General features: G+C 39.4%; 1 protein-coding gene across 4 annotated transcripts in view; it reads right to left on the minus strand.

Annotated features, from left to right (window-relative positions):
- LOC125319706 (transcription factor TFIIIB component B'' homolog) overlaps positions 1-17,365 on the minus strand; it is a 52,368-nt gene that overhangs the window by 22,034 nt on the left and 12,969 nt on the right. For 3 of the 4 annotated variants that reach the window (XM_048291185.1, XM_048291184.1, XM_048291183.1), the window contains exons 11-25: positions 17,088-17,262; positions 15,913-16,072; positions 13,442-13,518; positions 11,901-12,045; positions 11,662-11,738; positions 10,920-11,079; positions 10,421-10,503; positions 9,007-9,238; positions 7,775-7,959; positions 6,886-7,102; positions 6,186-6,373; positions 5,437-5,620; positions 3,922-4,037; positions 3,013-3,232; positions 2,317-2,504 (exon numbers count right to left, since the gene is read on the minus strand). In XM_048291185.1, coding sequence (XP_048147142.1) covers positions 2,317-2,504; positions 3,013-3,232; positions 3,922-4,037; positions 5,437-5,620; positions 6,186-6,373; positions 6,886-7,102; positions 7,775-7,959; positions 9,007-9,238; positions 10,421-10,503; positions 10,920-11,079; positions 11,662-11,738; positions 11,901-12,045; positions 13,442-13,518; positions 15,913-16,072; positions 17,088-17,262 — 2,407 coding nt within the window. The remainder of the gene's footprint in view (positions 1-2,316; positions 2,505-3,012; positions 3,233-3,921; positions 4,038-5,436; positions 5,621-6,185; positions 6,374-6,885; positions 7,103-7,774; positions 7,960-9,006; positions 9,239-10,420; positions 10,504-10,919; positions 11,080-11,661; positions 11,739-11,900; positions 12,046-13,441; positions 13,519-15,912; positions 16,073-17,087; positions 17,263-17,365) is intronic. The other variant, XM_048291186.1, reaches the window with a different exon arrangement.

Consider the following 17,365-nt stretch of genomic DNA (forward strand, 5'->3'; position numbering starts at 1 on the left):
TCTGTGATCAGTGACACAAAGTCCAGTTGGAGACCAATAACCAACAGTGCACCCTGTGGGTCAATACCGCGTCAAATCCTGTCCAGTATCTCCACAAATGATCTGGATGATGGGATAAGCTGTAACCTCAGCAAGTTTACACATTAGGCAGATCTGGAAGGAGTTGCTTCCCAAAGACAGAGACACCCAAAGGTTGTACTGGCCTCCAGAGGGACCTGGAGAGGCTGGAGAAATGGGCTGACAGGAATCTCAGGAAGTTCAGCAAGGGGAGAGGCAAAGTCCTGTGTCGGGGGAGGAACAACCCAAGGCACCAGCACACGCTGCAAGCCACCCAGATGGAAAGCAGCTTTGCAGAAAAGAACCCGGCTGTCCTGGTGGTCTCCGAGTTGAACATGAACCAGGAAGGTGCTGTGGCTGCACAACCAGCTAATGGTGACCTGGGCTGCAGCAGCAGCAGAAGCACTGCCAGCAGGCTGAGGGAGGTGATCCTTGCCCCTCATTCAGCACTGATGAAGCCACCTGGAGGACTGACCAGTTCTGAACTCCCTGGTAGGAGAGACCTGGACACACTGGAGACAGCCCCTCAAGGGCTCACACAGATGGCAAAGGGGTGGAAGCATCTCTCCTACAACAAAAGGCTGAAGGAGCAGGAACTGTTCAACCTGGAGAGAAGGCTCAGGGGGATCTCTTCAACAGTTACACAAAAACCCAGGGGGAGGGTGCAAACAGGACGGAGCCAGGCTCTTTCCAGGGGTGCCCATTGACAGGACAGGAGACAATGGGCAAACAATGCAAGACAGGAGGTTCCTTCTGAACACCAGGAAATCCTGTTTCATTGTGAGGGTTACCAAGCGCTGGCACAGGCTGCCCGGAGAGACTGCGGAGTCTCCATCCTTGGCAAGATTCAAAAGCTGTCTGGACACAGTATTGGGCAACCAGCTCCAGGTGCTTGACTGGGGGGTTGGACCAGAAGACTTTTAACAGACCCTTCTACCTTCAACCATTCCGCGAGTCTGTGAAAGTCCACCATCGTGGAAGACAAGAAGACTGTGAAGTAAGGCCCTTGTCTTGTTAGCACAAAGGCTAACATTACACTGACATGATTTCAATGTAATTTATGGAAGAGATTTTAAGCAGAGTTTCAGAGACAGATGCAAAGCAGAAGATAACTTCAGAGAACAGCAAAAGTAAATTGAGACTGCTCTGTATTAATTAAGACTAAGCAAAAGGTAGCTTATATCATAACCCAGAGCTGTCACATGTAAATGGCGCTATCTGCCTCATACAGCACACACATAAAAAGCATCATCACAGTAAGTTCTCCTACTGGAAAGAAAAATTTAAGAGACTCAGAATATATCTTACAGAAACATAAAAAGAGCTTGCTGTCTACTTGCCACTTCTCGTTTATAAGGGAATGCAAATGGCACTGCTCAGTCTTTGGTCCACATTCATGGTGCGCCATACCCCAAGAATTTATTACTGAGAAATTCAGACAGCCAAATCCTGATTACTTTATTATACTCTCACCCATGAAGTACCTTCTAAATAGGAAAACAGCCTTGAAAAAATCCTGTAATCCTTTTAAAAACTTACATTACTTAAGAATGCCACCTAGTGACTTTCACAGCACACAGTAGAGAACAACTAGTACAGCTCAGAGCCTGTGCTTCCAAAAGCAAGTGCTGTATGAAAACAACTGGACAAACGCACAAAGTTTTTAAAGTACTGTTGTGTCTTAACCCCAGCTGATAAGTAAGTGCCATGCAGTCAGTCAGTCCCCAAACCACAGGGAGGAGGAGAATTGGAAAGAAAAGGTAAACTGTGTGGGTTTAGATAAGAACAGTGTAATAATCAAAACAAAGTAAAATATAAAATAATGAAAAGGAGAGGCAGACACACAGACAGAGGGGAATGAAATGCAAGGGAAATAAGTAATGCACAATTGCTCACTGCTTGCTAACTGATGCCCCGCCCATCCCCAAGCAGTGTTTAGCAGCCCCTGGCCAATTCCCTCCATTACTGAGCGCCATGTTCCATTGTATGGAATATCCCTTCGGCCAGTTCAGGTCAGCTGTCCTGGCTGTGCTCCCTCCCAGCTGCTTGTGCGCCTGCTCACTGGCAGACCGTGAGACACTGAAAAGTCTTCAACTCAGGGTAAGCACTGCTCAGCAACAACTAAAATGTCAGTGTGTTATCAATGCTATTCTCATACTGAATCCAAAATACAGCACCGTACCAGCTACTCAGAAGAAAATAAACTCTACTCCAGCTGAAACTAATATAAGAGTTTACTTTGTCAACAGGTAACTCTACCTTTCTGTGGTATCCTGAATGCTTCCTATGGCATCTGTAGATAGACATTCTTCTTGCTCTCCATTGCTATGGCAATTTGGTGATTTTTTAGAAGAACAAAGCGTTTCTGATGTCATGCTTCTCAAATTTATGTCTAGATTGTCATTCCTGGCTGTATTTCCCACAAGCAACAATACCTCCATGTCATCCTTTGATTTGAGAAAAAAACCAACAACAGAATTAGCATAAAATATATCACGTGTAAAAAAAGTATTGGAGATTATGATCAAGCTGTTAATCTGAGGCAAAACTTCATTTAAAAACTTCCAAGTATGGCACCATCACTGTTCCTTGTTCCTCTAGGAAAGCATTTAGCTAATTAAGAAAGATACTACAACCAATATAGTCCTTCAGGAGAAGCCTCCAAGGAGCTCAGAAGAAACCCAGCAACAGAAATACAGCATGCAGGTAGCTACTCATATATTATGATTATGGATGGAATGTCAAAGTTCAAGTGAAGTCTTTAGATGTCCTATCAATGTGTCACTAACAGAATTTTGGAAAACCCTATAATAGCATGCAAATACTGAACAAGAATTCTTACTAGGCTGAAATTAATGAATGCATTTACAGCAACTTACTTAGATGTCTTAAAAACAGCTAGTGTGAACCAAGCATCAGAAAGTATAGTCAGAAATACGTGAACAGAATTCTCACTTTTGAGGAGAGAGGGTTTTCAGATTCTTCTGCCAAAGGCAGATTCTGTCCTTGATCCATTTCTTCCTCATCTGGGGCAGCAAGTTTTTGTACTACTGGAGATTCTTTTTCACTGTCTGTTCTTTCTAGGTTTGGTCTAGTTCTTGAAGACTCGATCTTTCCCAATTGTCCTGATTTCAGAGCACTCAGCTTACCTTCTTGGGAGGTAAATTTTTCAGCACTGGTGAATTTAAAGCAAACAAACAAAAACAAAAACAGATAAAACCACATTTGACTTCGGCTGGGAGGGAAAATAAGCACTTCTGCATTTAAGTTTTGAATCAACACTCATACATGAGACTAACAGATTGTTTTGTTTAAGATCAATAGAATTTTATTTTAAAATACATTTCTCATTTATGGTTAACTTCGGAGCAGGAATAACAAATGTCTTTGTCAAGACATTTTTAACATAAAAAACAAGTTGGGTTGCTAACCATACCAACATCAAAGTATTGGCAGTCTAACACACACTTAAGATCTTATTTTAAGAAGAGCAGCAGTAAAATAGAAGAGCACATAGGGGGATCAATGAAAGTCAAGTCTCTTACATTTCGCAAAATTTATATGTTACATATGTTACATGTGTGATTGCTACTTAAGCAAATACAGACCCAGTAATAAAAAACCTTGGTCAAGAAGAGCTATGAGCTCATACAGATCAAGTATGTACCAGATAAACAATGGCAAGGAGTGCAGCTAAAAAAAATGTGCTCTGAAAACACTGGAAGAAGCTGTTTGGAGGCACTGGAAATGAAATACTGTAGAAAGACAAAAGACAAGGAGCAGAGGAATTGACATTTGCAAAAGTGTCTCATTATGCACAGACAAAAGCTTTTCAAATGTAATTTTGCTAAACTCAAACCTCACCTGCTTTGTTCAGACAATAAATTTTCAGAAATAGAGGGCACCTGAGGCACCTCTTGCTGTTCCTGTTCCTCTTTGCTCAACACATCTGCTTGACACAATACAGCTTCATTTTCACCCTTAAATTTACAGCAAAAGAAGCATGAAGAAAAATAGAAGTATGTAAGCTTCTAAAACAGACATGTATTTTACATACAAAAATAGAAACTATGCTATTTTCCCAATTGGAATAAAAGTAGGAATCATGTTATCATAGGTCAATTTATATGCAAAAAGGAACAGAAGTCTTCATAGTCCTGGGATACCTAGAGTTAAGCTCTTCAATACTGCATGCACCCAAACACTATGGGAAACACTTGTCTATTTAACATTCAATCAACTCCCTAATACATCAAGCACTGTGGAAACAAAATACTTCAGCAAACGGAAAACCTTTGAAAACTGGACACCGCAGAGGGCAGCACAGACACACCCAAGCCACAATAACATAGCCTCAAGATCCAGAAGGCCTAATAAGCTTTACATCTGTATTTGCCACATTGGTTCCACACAGAAGCCACTCAAACATATCCTTCACCACTTCAGGCCTGTGACAGCTTTATTAGTAAAGAGGAGCATCAGACTGGATGATGAAAATCTTCTACAGATTCGCCCAGTACAGAGCAGATGCCTGTGCATGGTTCACAGGCCACAGGTCTAGAGCAGCCAAAGCTGAACCGCAAGGTACTATCTCAGCTAGGAGTGAGCTGATTGTGACACTGAAGGGAGATGAGAGATGAATGCACAACACAAGTACTTTACACAGGCTAAAGAATAAAACCAGCTATAACCATTCCAACATGAGTCACTCCTGCAAAGTTTACCTGTACTCCAAATCTAAGGCAAGTCAATGCAGACATCCCTACATCCATGATATGATTCATGTACAACCCACAAAAAGGTTACAGAGAACGCATCACACTGTAAACGGCTTTTGAGGATTTTCACAACTTTTACAGTCCCTAGTAAAGTATCTGTGGGGATACACAGTATCAGTTACTTGTATGAAGTAGAGAAGTACGAGGTACTGTAGTGATGAAGCCAGTTAAAGCTTATCAAATTAAAAAACCCTTTTTTTCATAAAAATGGCTGTCCTCTGCCTTCACTTGAGACATTATACTATATTGGTCAACACAGACTTGATTAATCCAGTCAGGAAAGGTGAAATGAGCAAAAAAAGCTAATTTTTATGCATTTTTATTCTTGAGTTTATTTTAAATGTGCATAATTTTTTCCTATCTTGCAATCCAATCAAAATCAGATCCTTTGTAAAAAAAAAAATGAATACTTTAAGTTGTAGACCTCACTGATTTCATACCTATAATACCTCAGCTTACCAAGGTTTGGGAATTTTTTTCATCTAATATATTGTCTCAGCCTCAGGCAATGCAACTTCCATGTTTTCATTTAACTTCATAAAACTGAGCACGCACTTTGAACTAACTTTGAAGGCAAAGCCTTACTCTTATTAAAGCTTACCATGACAGCATTGTCAAACTCATCTTTTTGCTCTGCTTCAGGCTTTTTCTTCCTCTCATTTTCTGATATTTGTAACTCCTTCTTTCCAATAGCTCTTACCAAGTTTGGTTTGTACCTCTTTTTCCGTGCCAGCTGGATAGGTGGAAGAGGTGCTTGTTGACATTCTTCTTGAGTGCTGTTTTTGCTATCAAGGCAAAGTTAAGACAGAAAAAATAATCCAAAACTTAATACAAATGCATAGTACAAAAACAAACACAGGTCCATTAGTATTACATGCAAAAAACACTTGAGTTTTTAAGCGAAATCTTGTAAACAAAAAGCTCTGCTGAGTTTAAGTTACAAACAACAATTTGTTCCAGCAAAAATTTCAAACTAACAGTCTTTTGAATATTTCACAATAGAATTAACTAATTCACTAAAGTTAGCTTATTGACTACCTACTGCTATAAAACTGAAGCAATTTTCACATTGTTTCTCTGATAAGCAAACTAGTATTTCCCTGCTTACATGAAATGAATCCAGTCTTTCAGATGATAAAACAGTTGTAAAGAGAATGCTCATTAATTTCATTCTTAGCATAGAAGCTACCGAAATTTTAGTCTCACTAGTGTTGGAACTATGAGAATGGAAATTTTGTGCAGTATTTTCACTAGAGTATATTTACCAGATGGCAATCCACTAGCACGAGGACTTCCTTGTAAAACACTTTCATTGTTACAGTCAAGAATAAAAAGTAGCTAAGCCCTTACACTGCATTAGTACTTGAGATGTCATCTTGGTTAATTTCAGGTAGACTGAACTGCATTCCACCATCCTCCGATCTTGAAAATGTTTTTGGGGACTTAGAACTTGGCCTCTCAGAAACCTCCTGAGAGAAAAACGACTTCTCCTTTCCCAAGGATTCTAGTGGGTTTAAGACTTCACATTTTCCTGCTTTCTGAAAAATGTAAACACAAGAACCAGAACAAGTTGTAATAATAAACCAAAATGAGACTTTATTATGTCTATGAAGTTTGGTACTTACCACTCTCTGAAAAACTCAAAATTGAGTTTTTTGCGCTCTCCTACAAAACTCCTAAGTAACTGCTCACTAATGATTTCCTAGTCTTTCAAGGACAAATACACACTTTTTTAGTTAAGACAAAATAGCTCGAAATCGGTATTTCTTCTGTGCCATCTTCTATTAATACTTCTTCTTTCTTCACTGTCAACTATAATGCCACTTTGGGTCAGAAAGACATCTGGACACATAGCAAGAGATACAGTCATCTTTTTCTCCTCACATACGACCAAGTGAAAAGTACACAAGTTTTAATACAGAAAATTTCAGCTTTTGAAAAAATTATTTCAAGAAGTTATTAACTTCATATTTTTTTTTAATCATCAGTATTTCATTTTACAAAACCAAAAGCTCAAATATAACTAAAGTTAAAAAAAAAAAAGCCTTACATCTGCGTCAGGAGGGATGCTACATTCACTGTCACACTGCGTCAAACTTTCTTCCTTGTTGGTATCTTTCTGCAATGCACCTTTATTATTTACATCCAGCACTTCCTTTCTAGTAGTTGTTGTTCTTACATTTGGCTTTGGTCTCTGGAATCGACTCCTCAGTAGCCCAGCTGATGATACAACAGTTTTCTCCTCTTCCTTCTGAGGATGAGATTCCCTACAAAAACAAACAAAAGCACAGTCAAAGGCATGGGACAATATGGCATACTTGTATGCAGCTCTCAGAGCAATAACAATGTTAGTGACAGGAAAAAAGATCCAATAAAAACACAGTGATCATCACCAAAAGCCTGTGTATCTTTTAAGTAGGTAAGCAAAGGTAAGTTAACTGCAGCTTCCAGTTGAGGCCTGCAAGGCAAGTTGAGACATTTTAACATGATATATACATTTTACAAATGCCTTTGTCTAATCACGTTTAAAGCTACCCAGTAGACTTACAGAACACCTGTGGTTGACTACTTTTTTTAAGAGACACTTGAATTGAAAACCAGACCCTGTACTCAAGGATTTATATAAGCACACTGGGATGCACTGTGGAGACCAACATGGAGAAGACAATCATAGGGACCAAGCATTAGAAAAACGCATTTATTTGAAAATTAGGCCCATAGTCCAAAGATCAAATTAACATCCAACAGCATGTAAATTTAATGCTTTCAAGCCCTTGGGGGTTTTGTTAGTTAAAGTCTAGTATTGTCTTGATTAAACATCTCTTTATATATATAAAACTTGTTTGTAATGCTGGAGTTGAATGTAAAATGGTAAAATACCTAGAGATACTGATGGCTTTGAACCATTCCTTCTCTCCATTTAAGTAGAATAACCTTACCCTGCATTGGAATCTGAAACCTCTTTCAAGACATCTGACAATCCCTTTTCACTTCCATAGCTTTCTGCTTCTGAGGACTTTTCTTGGAAACACTGTCTTGTATTTATTGAGTTCATCTTAGAATCTGTAGAAACATCTTCTAATGTCACACTGGATGGCTGAGTGTCTTCATGAACTGTTAAATCCTAAAACAAATAAAAGTTCCACTCTGTTAAGATGAAATACTTGCTCAATCTCTCTTTCAGAAGAGCAGAAGGAACATGAGAAATTTTTTATGTTTCCTACAGAAACACTAAAATTTCTCTTGCTTCTTTTGCATCCAACTAATATCAGTGTCTACTATAAAGTAAGTTATTTCTCTTTATACTTTATTTTTTAAGTGGTTCATCTTCCAAGACATTTTTTCTTTGCATTTCTCTTTTCAGATCTGGTATCATAATATGACAAAGTGAGATATATTCAATTTTCATGTATGCTCATTTTGACTAGGGTAGAGTTAGCTTTCTTCACAGTGTCATGTATGGGGCTGTGTTTTGGGTTTGTGCTGCACACAGGATTGATAATATAGAGATGTTTTAGTTATTGCTGAGCAGGGCTTACACAGAGCCAAGGCCTTTTCTGTTTTTCATACTGACAAACTGGAGAAGAAACTGGGGGGGCACAGAAGGATGGGAAGAGACACAGTCAGGACAGGAGACCTCAACTGACCAAAAGGATATTCCATACAACACACGGCTTAGTATATAAAGTGGGGGGAAATGGCTTTTGTCTTCCTAAGTAACCATTATGTGTGATGAAGCCCAGCTTTCCTGGGGATGGCTGAACACCTGCCTGTTCATGGGAAGTAGTAAAAGAATTTCTGCTGATGCTCTGCACATGAGTATAGCTTCTGCTTTCCCTATTAAATCTTACATCCAGCACTCAGGGGTTTATCTCAGCCCGTTTTCTGGCTTTTACCCTTCCAATTCTGTCCCCAGTGCTGCTAGTGGGGCAGTGAGCAAGAGAGTTGGTACTTGGTTGCTGACTGGGGTTAAACCTGACACCATGGAAAATAGAACCCAAGTGCAAAAATGAGGAAATTTTATGACAATGAAGATTATTCTGAAATAATAAATAAAGCATGCAAAGCCTATCCTTACAAATTATGTGGTATGTACCTAGGCTTTGTTACCAAGGCTTCTACTAAGGACCCAGCAAAACAGTGTGCATAAGCAACTGCTCAAGAAACTTACACTTTTGAGGGAGGGATCATTGTTTTCATCTTGATGATGTATCACACCTTTTTCTGCTTCTCCACCTTCAGCTGTCTCCTCTTCAGGATCTTTTTCATCTATCAGTTCTTTTTGCCTTGCAACAGTTCTTCCCAGATTTGGTTTTGGTCTCTGTATTCTACCTCTCTTTAGAGGTGTTGGATTCAACATGCTCTGTTTGCCATCTTCTTTTAAACCAGCTGTTTCGTTAGACCTGGAAAAACATACATACATGAAGTAGATACCACATCTGAAAGTGGGAGAAGATTTGGAGAAGTGATTTTTTTTCCCCATTTTTTTAAACAGTTAGTAACACTTACCTAAATGGTATTACTAGCGTCTTGAAAGAATAAAATTAGAAGTGTATCTACTAGGGACTGAGAGTTTAAACATATGTTTGCCCTGTTATTTTTCTCTTTCCATTGGTGACAGGGTACCGCACTAGAGAGACCTTCTTTTGGCCCATAATGGACCTCTCTATATTGCTATCTAGTCTAGAGGCAGACAGACCTAATTAATAAAGAGTTTTAAAAAATTTGCAAATGTTCAGACTTTTTCTTCAGTGTATTCAGAAAATACATAAATAACTTTGTTATCTTACTAAGGTAAAAATACCAGTAGTGCACTACTAGAACTGTCAGATTCTTCTATGCCTTTTTACACTGAGAATCAAGTTACAGAGCAGATTAATGAAAGAAATAACTGAAAATATTTTTCTGGCAGATTGTCAAACCCAGTTTATCTCCATCCATCCTCTTAACTATCTCCCTTTAAAAACAAAAGTTTGAGGCTTTGATTTTTTTATTTCTGTTCTTGGTTGAGGTTGGTTGGGGGATTTTTTGGGGAGGTATTTGGGGGACAGTTGGCTTTTTTTAGTATTTTTTTTTTACAATCTCTTCTGTAAAACATGTTATTCCTTTTACACTACAGCTGCCACTTCTGTAGTGGCACGTTGAAGAAAAATGCAACACGTAATAAATATGTGCATTAAATGGCCCACATATTGGATTTTTTTCTTCCTTTTATTTGATGCCTAACACTTAACTACACCTTAAGAACACTTACTCCTGTTTAAATACTTAAGCACTGAAAAGGATGCATTTTAGTATTAAAAGCCAGTAGCTAAGGCTTGTTTTAGTTTTCAAGGGACTAAGCTTTCAGGGTTTTTTGCATTTACCATGACTGACTTATAATTTAAAAGCACCACTTTAAAACCAGAAGTGTTTAATTTATGTTTCCTAAGTGAAGATTCCTATTTTGCCCTCAATTTCTGTCTCACTGCAGAAGTTTCTGCAAAAACTTCTCCAACTACCACACTGTAAAATACCACCAGAAGTGACAGGAATGGTAAATTGCAAGACAGCAGCACTTATCTTCTTACTTATCTCATACTTACTGAGACATTGTCTCCAGGACTTTGTCATCTTTTTCTGCAGCATCTTCACTGGTAACATCAGATCTATTACCTTGGTCATTATTCTGAATAGAAACAGAACATTATGACATGAACTACCTTAGGTTTATAAAATACAGCATCACCTAACTGACCAAGTAACTGTTCATAAGAGGAGACAAAATAGATTGCTTATGACACATATACAATTACAGGGTACATTTCACAGTCAGACAGGTGCAGTAAAAGCTAGATCAAACACCTGAAGTTGTATTTGCTGCAGGACATGAAAGATTATTGGTATCTACTGTGTGTTTAACAACCTCTCAGCATAGCTGAGGTTACCACACTGTCACTCAAAGCAAGTTAAGTAAGTGGCTAATTCCTGATTATATTCAGGAGCAAAAAAGTAAAGAAAAAAACCAAAAAGATAACATTACTGCTGCATCCAGAAGCTTTTCAGCTAACACATTATCTTCAGTTACATTACTTTATTAAATACCTTCTCAGTTTCCCCCTTAGGCTGTAGATGGGACATTTTATCATTTCCTGCATCTTTTTCAGGCTCTTCTTTCCTTCCAGATGCTCTTGTGACATTAGGTTTAAATCTCTGTCGATATCCTCTAACTATTGGCTTTGCAATGGAAGTTTTTTCAGGTTCTCTGCACAAAGGATCCACAACAGTGACATTCATTCCATAATATTCAAGCCTATCTAATATACAATATCTTGCACAGATTTTTTTACTGGAATTGTGTTGTCTTCAGAAAGATTTGGCCAAACTTAGGCAAGTTGCTTCGCACAAGAAACAAGATTTGTTTAGTCTTACAACATGTGAAAATTCAATTTATCTATGTGTTAAAAAGATATTAATTTATCACACAGGGGAGGAACCTAGACTACATGCCATAGCTGCTTCTGCAAGCATCAGAAGCAGAGCCATTACCTGATAACTGAGGCTGGGAGGAAAGCAAAGCCATAGTTATCACTTTTCCTCTCTCAAATTACAGGCATTGTTGGTACTTCATAAAGCAGTGCTTTCCTCAACTTTCCACAAAAGATGTACATATTTTCTACCAAAGTACCATCTGGTATCATCAAAACAAAAATGCTCAAGTCAATTTTGAGATTTATATTAAAGCTTCACAGTCATTGCTATCTTTTATTAAGAGAACTATACGGAACAAGTTAACAATTACAGTCAGTTAATTCCAGGAAAGTGGAAAAATTATCTCAATACTTACTCAGATGCAGTATCCAAATCCCTGTTCTCTACTTCTGTGGCTTCATTTCTCTTTCTCCTACTGTCCTCTTCAGAGCACTGGAATCGAGGCAAGAATATTACTCTTTGACAAGTGCAGACATCACAGTAGCAGTTCTCAAAATGTTACTTAGAAGACTGTCGCTGGTCCATAGTATCAACATTGAGCAAAACAGATGCAGCATCAAGAACAACATACTAAGTAACATTCCTCTTTCTGACCTTTTCACCTGCATTTGCAAGGGTTGGAGGGGAAGTTTTCGCTTCTGTTTTGTCTTGTGTTGCTGTGTCCCTCCTTCCAGATGATCTCACTAAATTGGGTTTAGGTCTTTGCAAGCGCCTTCTGTCTGCTGACTTCTCAGTTTTCCTTAAGATATAAAAGAATGTGGTATGCATTATTACCAACAAGAGACTTAAAGTCTTACATGGTTCAAGATGTACTTGAAGAGCATCACAGACTGCATGGGTCAAGACACTGCATGCAGCAAGATAATTGACAGAAAAAAACCCATTGCATGTTTCTGATATTAAAAGACATGCTACAGTGTTATGAAAACAGCATCAAAAAAGCTTTAGCAACTTTGCTGGCTTTCAGTGGAATCTACTTAAAAACAGTTGAAGGAAGCATTTCCTGCTGTTAAATAAATAGGAATATTTCTTCTCCTAGGGATTCACGATTCACGTGAATTCCCTTTTATATAGAAACAACATAAATCTGCCCTATATACAATGTTTCGCATCTGCCTCTCCTGTTCCCCCATCCCCTTTCAAAGCTATCTCAGTCATGGAAAAACAAACTTCTTTCAAATACCTTGTCCTACAGACAACATCCACATGTTACTGAAGAATGGAGTACATACATCACTCTCTGTGTCCTTAACCATTGCAATGGATTGTCCTGGGATTCACACACTGACACAGCCCTGTATCTTATCAACAATCCTCAGATTGCGAACTACTACCTTTTCTTATATTCTCCCCAGAACAGGACAAATAAAGCTTTTGACAGTCCTCATCGTAAGAATGAGCTGCCATGCCAAAAAGGAAAGACGGAAGCATGAAAATCAACTCAGCGTTAACTAGTATCCCATCTCTAAATCACCCTCAAAAAACTCTATCATGAAATAAGAAGTCAATGATCATGCAAAAATGGAAACTTTAGGCACAGACTTCTTTAAACACCATTTCTCACCATAAGAAACAGTCACCAAAATCAACTTCATAAAGGAGTACAGACAAGACAGAGACATTCTGGAGTATTTTGTATCTTAGAGGCTTGCACCAAGTTTTGAAGAGGAACAGTTTCCAAATAAGAAAGAATTACACTACACACATAAGATCTGAAGTACAACTTATTAATGTACAGCTAATAAGCTCTGATGGACAACTACAAATGTCAGAGAATTCAGTGAGCCCCTTCTATTAAAAAAAACAAAAATCAAATTTCACAGCCAAGCTGTAGATTTTCACATTTACCCACAATGTGACAGGATTTCTTCATTCTCTTGCTCTTGCTGGTTGTAGTAAGACTAGTTTGTTTTTTTTCAAAGTTTAGCTAAGTCTTTATCCCTGTTCCTATCTACCATTTAGATCATAGCTAATGCACTGCTACTCAGTAATCAAAAACTTCACTGAATATGGAAAACAAATTATCATGATCCCCTGACTGATTCAACCTGCTATGGTCAATTGGAATTATATCCAAATTGAGTAGATACAGGTTTAGTTCAAGTGCCACTGCAAAGTAAAATAATTCTACTTACATGATTTCAGACCGTGAACCACCCTCTGATGCACTCTGCTTTTCATCTGTTTTTTGTGAGTGATGTGTACCTTCGTCCTGAGGAAGAAAAGAAATGTAGAAAAGAAACAATAAATACAGATGATCTTTTACTGTAATGTAAAGAAAAGCAAAAACAAGATTCCCACAATGGCTGAGGGTGGAAGCGTCTGCTAGAGGGCTCCTAGTCCAATCCCTTGATCAAGTGTAGTGGGTTAACCTGGGCCAGATGCCAGGTACTTATCAAAACTGCTCACTCACTCCTCTCTGCAGCTGGACAGAGGAGAGAAAATTTAACACAGGGTTCATAGCTTGAGATAAGGACCAGGAGAGAGATCACTCACTAAATACCATCATGGGTAAAACAGGCTCAGCTTAGAGATATGAAGTGAATTTATTGCTAACAAAATCAGAACAAGATAATGAGAAGTAAAATAACCGTAAAAACACCTTCCCCACACCTCTCCCTCCTTCCAGTCTACCTCCTACCTCAGCAGTGCAAGGAGACAGGGAATGGGGGCTATGGTCAGTTCATCCTACTGCTCAGGGAGAGGAGTCGTTCTCCTGCTGCACCCTGGGGTTCTTCCTATGAGAGACAGTTCTCCATGAACTTCTCCAACGTGGCTCCATCTCATGGGCACCAGTCCCCCTCAAACTGCTGCAGCATGGGTCACTCTTCCACGGGCTGCAGTTCTCCAAGGACAGGCTGTTCCAGCCTGGGAGCAGGGCCCCTCTCTCCATGGGTCTCCCATGGGATCACAGCCTCCTCTCCACCTGCTCCAATGTGGGGCTCCTCCATGGGGTGCAGGTGGATCTCTGCATCCCCATGGATCCCCATGGGCTGCAGGGCCAGAGCTGCCTCACCACAGCCTGCAGAGGAATCTCGGCTCCAGTGCCCAAAGCAACCACTGACCTTGGTGTCTTCAGAGTTGTTCTCCTCACATGTTCTCACTCCACTCTTCTCTGGCTGTAATTACTACTGCAAAACCCTTTTTTGTTTTGAATTCTTCTTAAATCTGTTATCACAGAGGCGTTAACATAATTTCTAATTGGCCCAGCCTTGGCCAGCAACACGTTCATCTCTGGAGCCACTAGGGATTGGCTCTGCCAGGCATGGAAGAAGCTTCCAGCAGCTTCTCAAAGAAGCCACCCCTGTAGCCCCTTGTTAACAAAATCAGGCCATGCAAAAACAATACATCAAGCCACCTGGAGCTGGTTGCCCAATACTGTGTCCAGACAGCTTTTGAATCTTGCCAAGGATGGAGACTCCGCAGTCTCTCCGGGCAGCCTGTGCCAGCGCTTGGTAACCCTCACAATGAAACAGGATTTCCTGGTGTTCAGAAGGAACCTCCTGTCTTGCATTGTTTGCCCATTGTCTCCTGTCCTGTCAATGGGCACCCCTGGAAAGAGCCTGGCTCCGTCCTGTTTGCACCCTCCCCCGGGTTTTTGTGTAACTGTTGAAGAGATCCCCCTGAGCCTTCTCTCCAGGTTGAACAGTTCCTGCTCCTTCAGCCTTTTGTTGTAGGAGAGATGCTTCCACCCCTTTGCCATCTGTGTGAGCCCTTGAGGGGCTGTCTCCAGTGTGTCCAGGTCTCTCCTACCAGGGAGTTCAGAACTGGTCAGTCCTCCAGGTGGCTTCATCAGTGCTGAATGAGGGGCAAGGATCACCTCCCTCAGCCTGCTGGCAGTGCTTCTGCTGCTGCTGCAGCCCAGGTCACCATTAGCTGGTTGTGCAGCCACAGCACCTTCCTGGTTCATGTTCAACTCGGAGACCACCAGGACAGCCGGGTTCTTTTCTGCAAAGCTGCTTTCCATCTGGGTGGCTTGCAGCGTGTGCTGGTGCCTTGGGTTGTTCCTCCCCCGACACAGGACTTTGCCTCTCCCCTTGCTGAACTTCCTGAGATTCCTGTCAGCCCATTTCTCCAGCCTCTCCAGGTCCCTCTGGAGGCCAGTACAACCTTTGGGTGTCTCTGTCTTTGGGAAGCAACTCCTTCCAGATCTGCCTAATGTGTAAACTTGCTGAGGTTACAGCTTATCCCATCATCCAGATCATTTGTTGAGCAGCACAAACAACTCAATGCACATTCCACTCAAATCAGATTCCAACACCGTGCCAGTAAGCATATGCCAATAAAATCCTGCACCAAGGCCCAGCTGTTCATATTGCAGTCCTTCACTTTTGAATAATTAAACTGTTTGGCTGTTTAAATTGTCTATGAGAAGTCAGGCATGCACACTATACTTTCTGAATAAATTTAGGTTAACAGACAACTCATTAAACCCAGGAAAACTGATAGTATTTAAATTTTGGTCATGTTCTTAGGCCTGTTGATTGTTTTCCACCTGGTGGTGAAAATGACACAAAAACAACCAAAAAATGACTTTGATTTACAAACCACTTCTAATGATCATGGGCAAGATCTCGAGAAGAACTACATTAAAAAATAACAATACCTTTGTTTCTGTAGTTTCTACAGATTGTCCTTCCTTGCTTCTAATATTTGCAACTGGTAACTCTGGACTCTGGCTTTCCTGTGATGTGTCATCTCTAATATCTCTGGTCCTCAATTTAGCAGATTCTGCTTCTAGTGTAACATCATTGCTATCTCCAAGGCTGAAATAAATAAAAACATACAGGAACATTAGTGTATTTGTATGAAAAAAGCTATTTCTGCTTACAGATAGATCAAGTTGCACAGAAAAACAATGCAATTTTGACGCAAAATAACTACCCGTGTTTCAGAGAATCTCACAAAGTTTTAGTAATATTTGCAGAAAATGAGCTTTAAAACAACTTTAGTATTTTTGCACTGCAATTTTAAGATGATGTTAAAATCTCACCTCATTATTCTAGACTGATTGCTTTTAAAAAAATAAACTTTAACATGAACAACTATATGCAGATGCTTTTTGCCTCTGATCTTTTGTAACAGTCTAGGTTGAGTCCAAAGGCAAATAGCTGTTCCTGCATATGCTTCTAATGGACTACTAAAGAAAATAAAAGTTTCTGGGAATCTGTATAAAATAACAAACAATTACAATGCAGCTAAATACAACAAATCAACACACAAAATTCTAAAGTAGCACTCACAGTGTCATAATGAACTTTCAGATTACCACTTTCACATATAACAAGTTTAATAAACAAGCATTCACTTTCTTTCTAGTAAAAGTATGCCCAAAACTGAAACCAAAAGCTTTCCTTTCACCCAGACTCTGCATAAATAAAATCTAAGCAACATTCCTTTTCCACAAGAACCATTTTATTACAGATAAAAATTCCAAGCATTTAGTAACTCAACTTAGCAACATTGTCAAGCAGTACTTCAAGAGAAATATTAGAAGTTAGGATAAACAATGGCCTTCCTAAACACTCTTAAAAAATGAAATAACTTTTGGAAGTGACTTTAGTAATTATGTACGTTAATTTTGCAAGAGCGGCCATTAGGACAGAGAATATTTTGGTGTGTAAATCATAAACAGCTTATTACACCCCAGGACAGCTCTCAGAAACCAGAAATCTGCACATTATGTGGCAGTTAAATGGTGGTAAATATGAAAAAATAAAACCAATATTAAAACTTTAAAGTATTTTTTGTTTTGCCTAAGTGTTCCATTATAAACATTACCTGCCTAAATTGATGGCACCTTCTCTCTCCATTTGGTTATTCACTGGTAAACAGGACTCTGACCTCTCTTCCTCTGTTACAGCAGTCTCATTTTGTTTTCCTTCAATAGCACAATCCGCTTCTTCTCCACAGGCAGTATGACCATCATTGCTTGCATCATGCATCACTTTTTTCCCTGATAATTAATAAGAACTAAATCAGTTTGGACATTCTGGGAAATATCTTAGAATTCCAGTAATCAAATCCTAGCTACAGTGAAAAAGAGTTCATATAAGACT

The sequence above is a fragment of the Corvus hawaiiensis genome, chromosome Z (genome assembly GCF_020740725.1).
Source record: "Corvus hawaiiensis isolate bCorHaw1 chromosome Z, bCorHaw1.pri.cur, whole genome shotgun sequence".
Classification (NCBI taxonomy): Eukaryota; Metazoa; Chordata; class Aves; order Passeriformes; family Corvidae; genus Corvus; species Corvus hawaiiensis.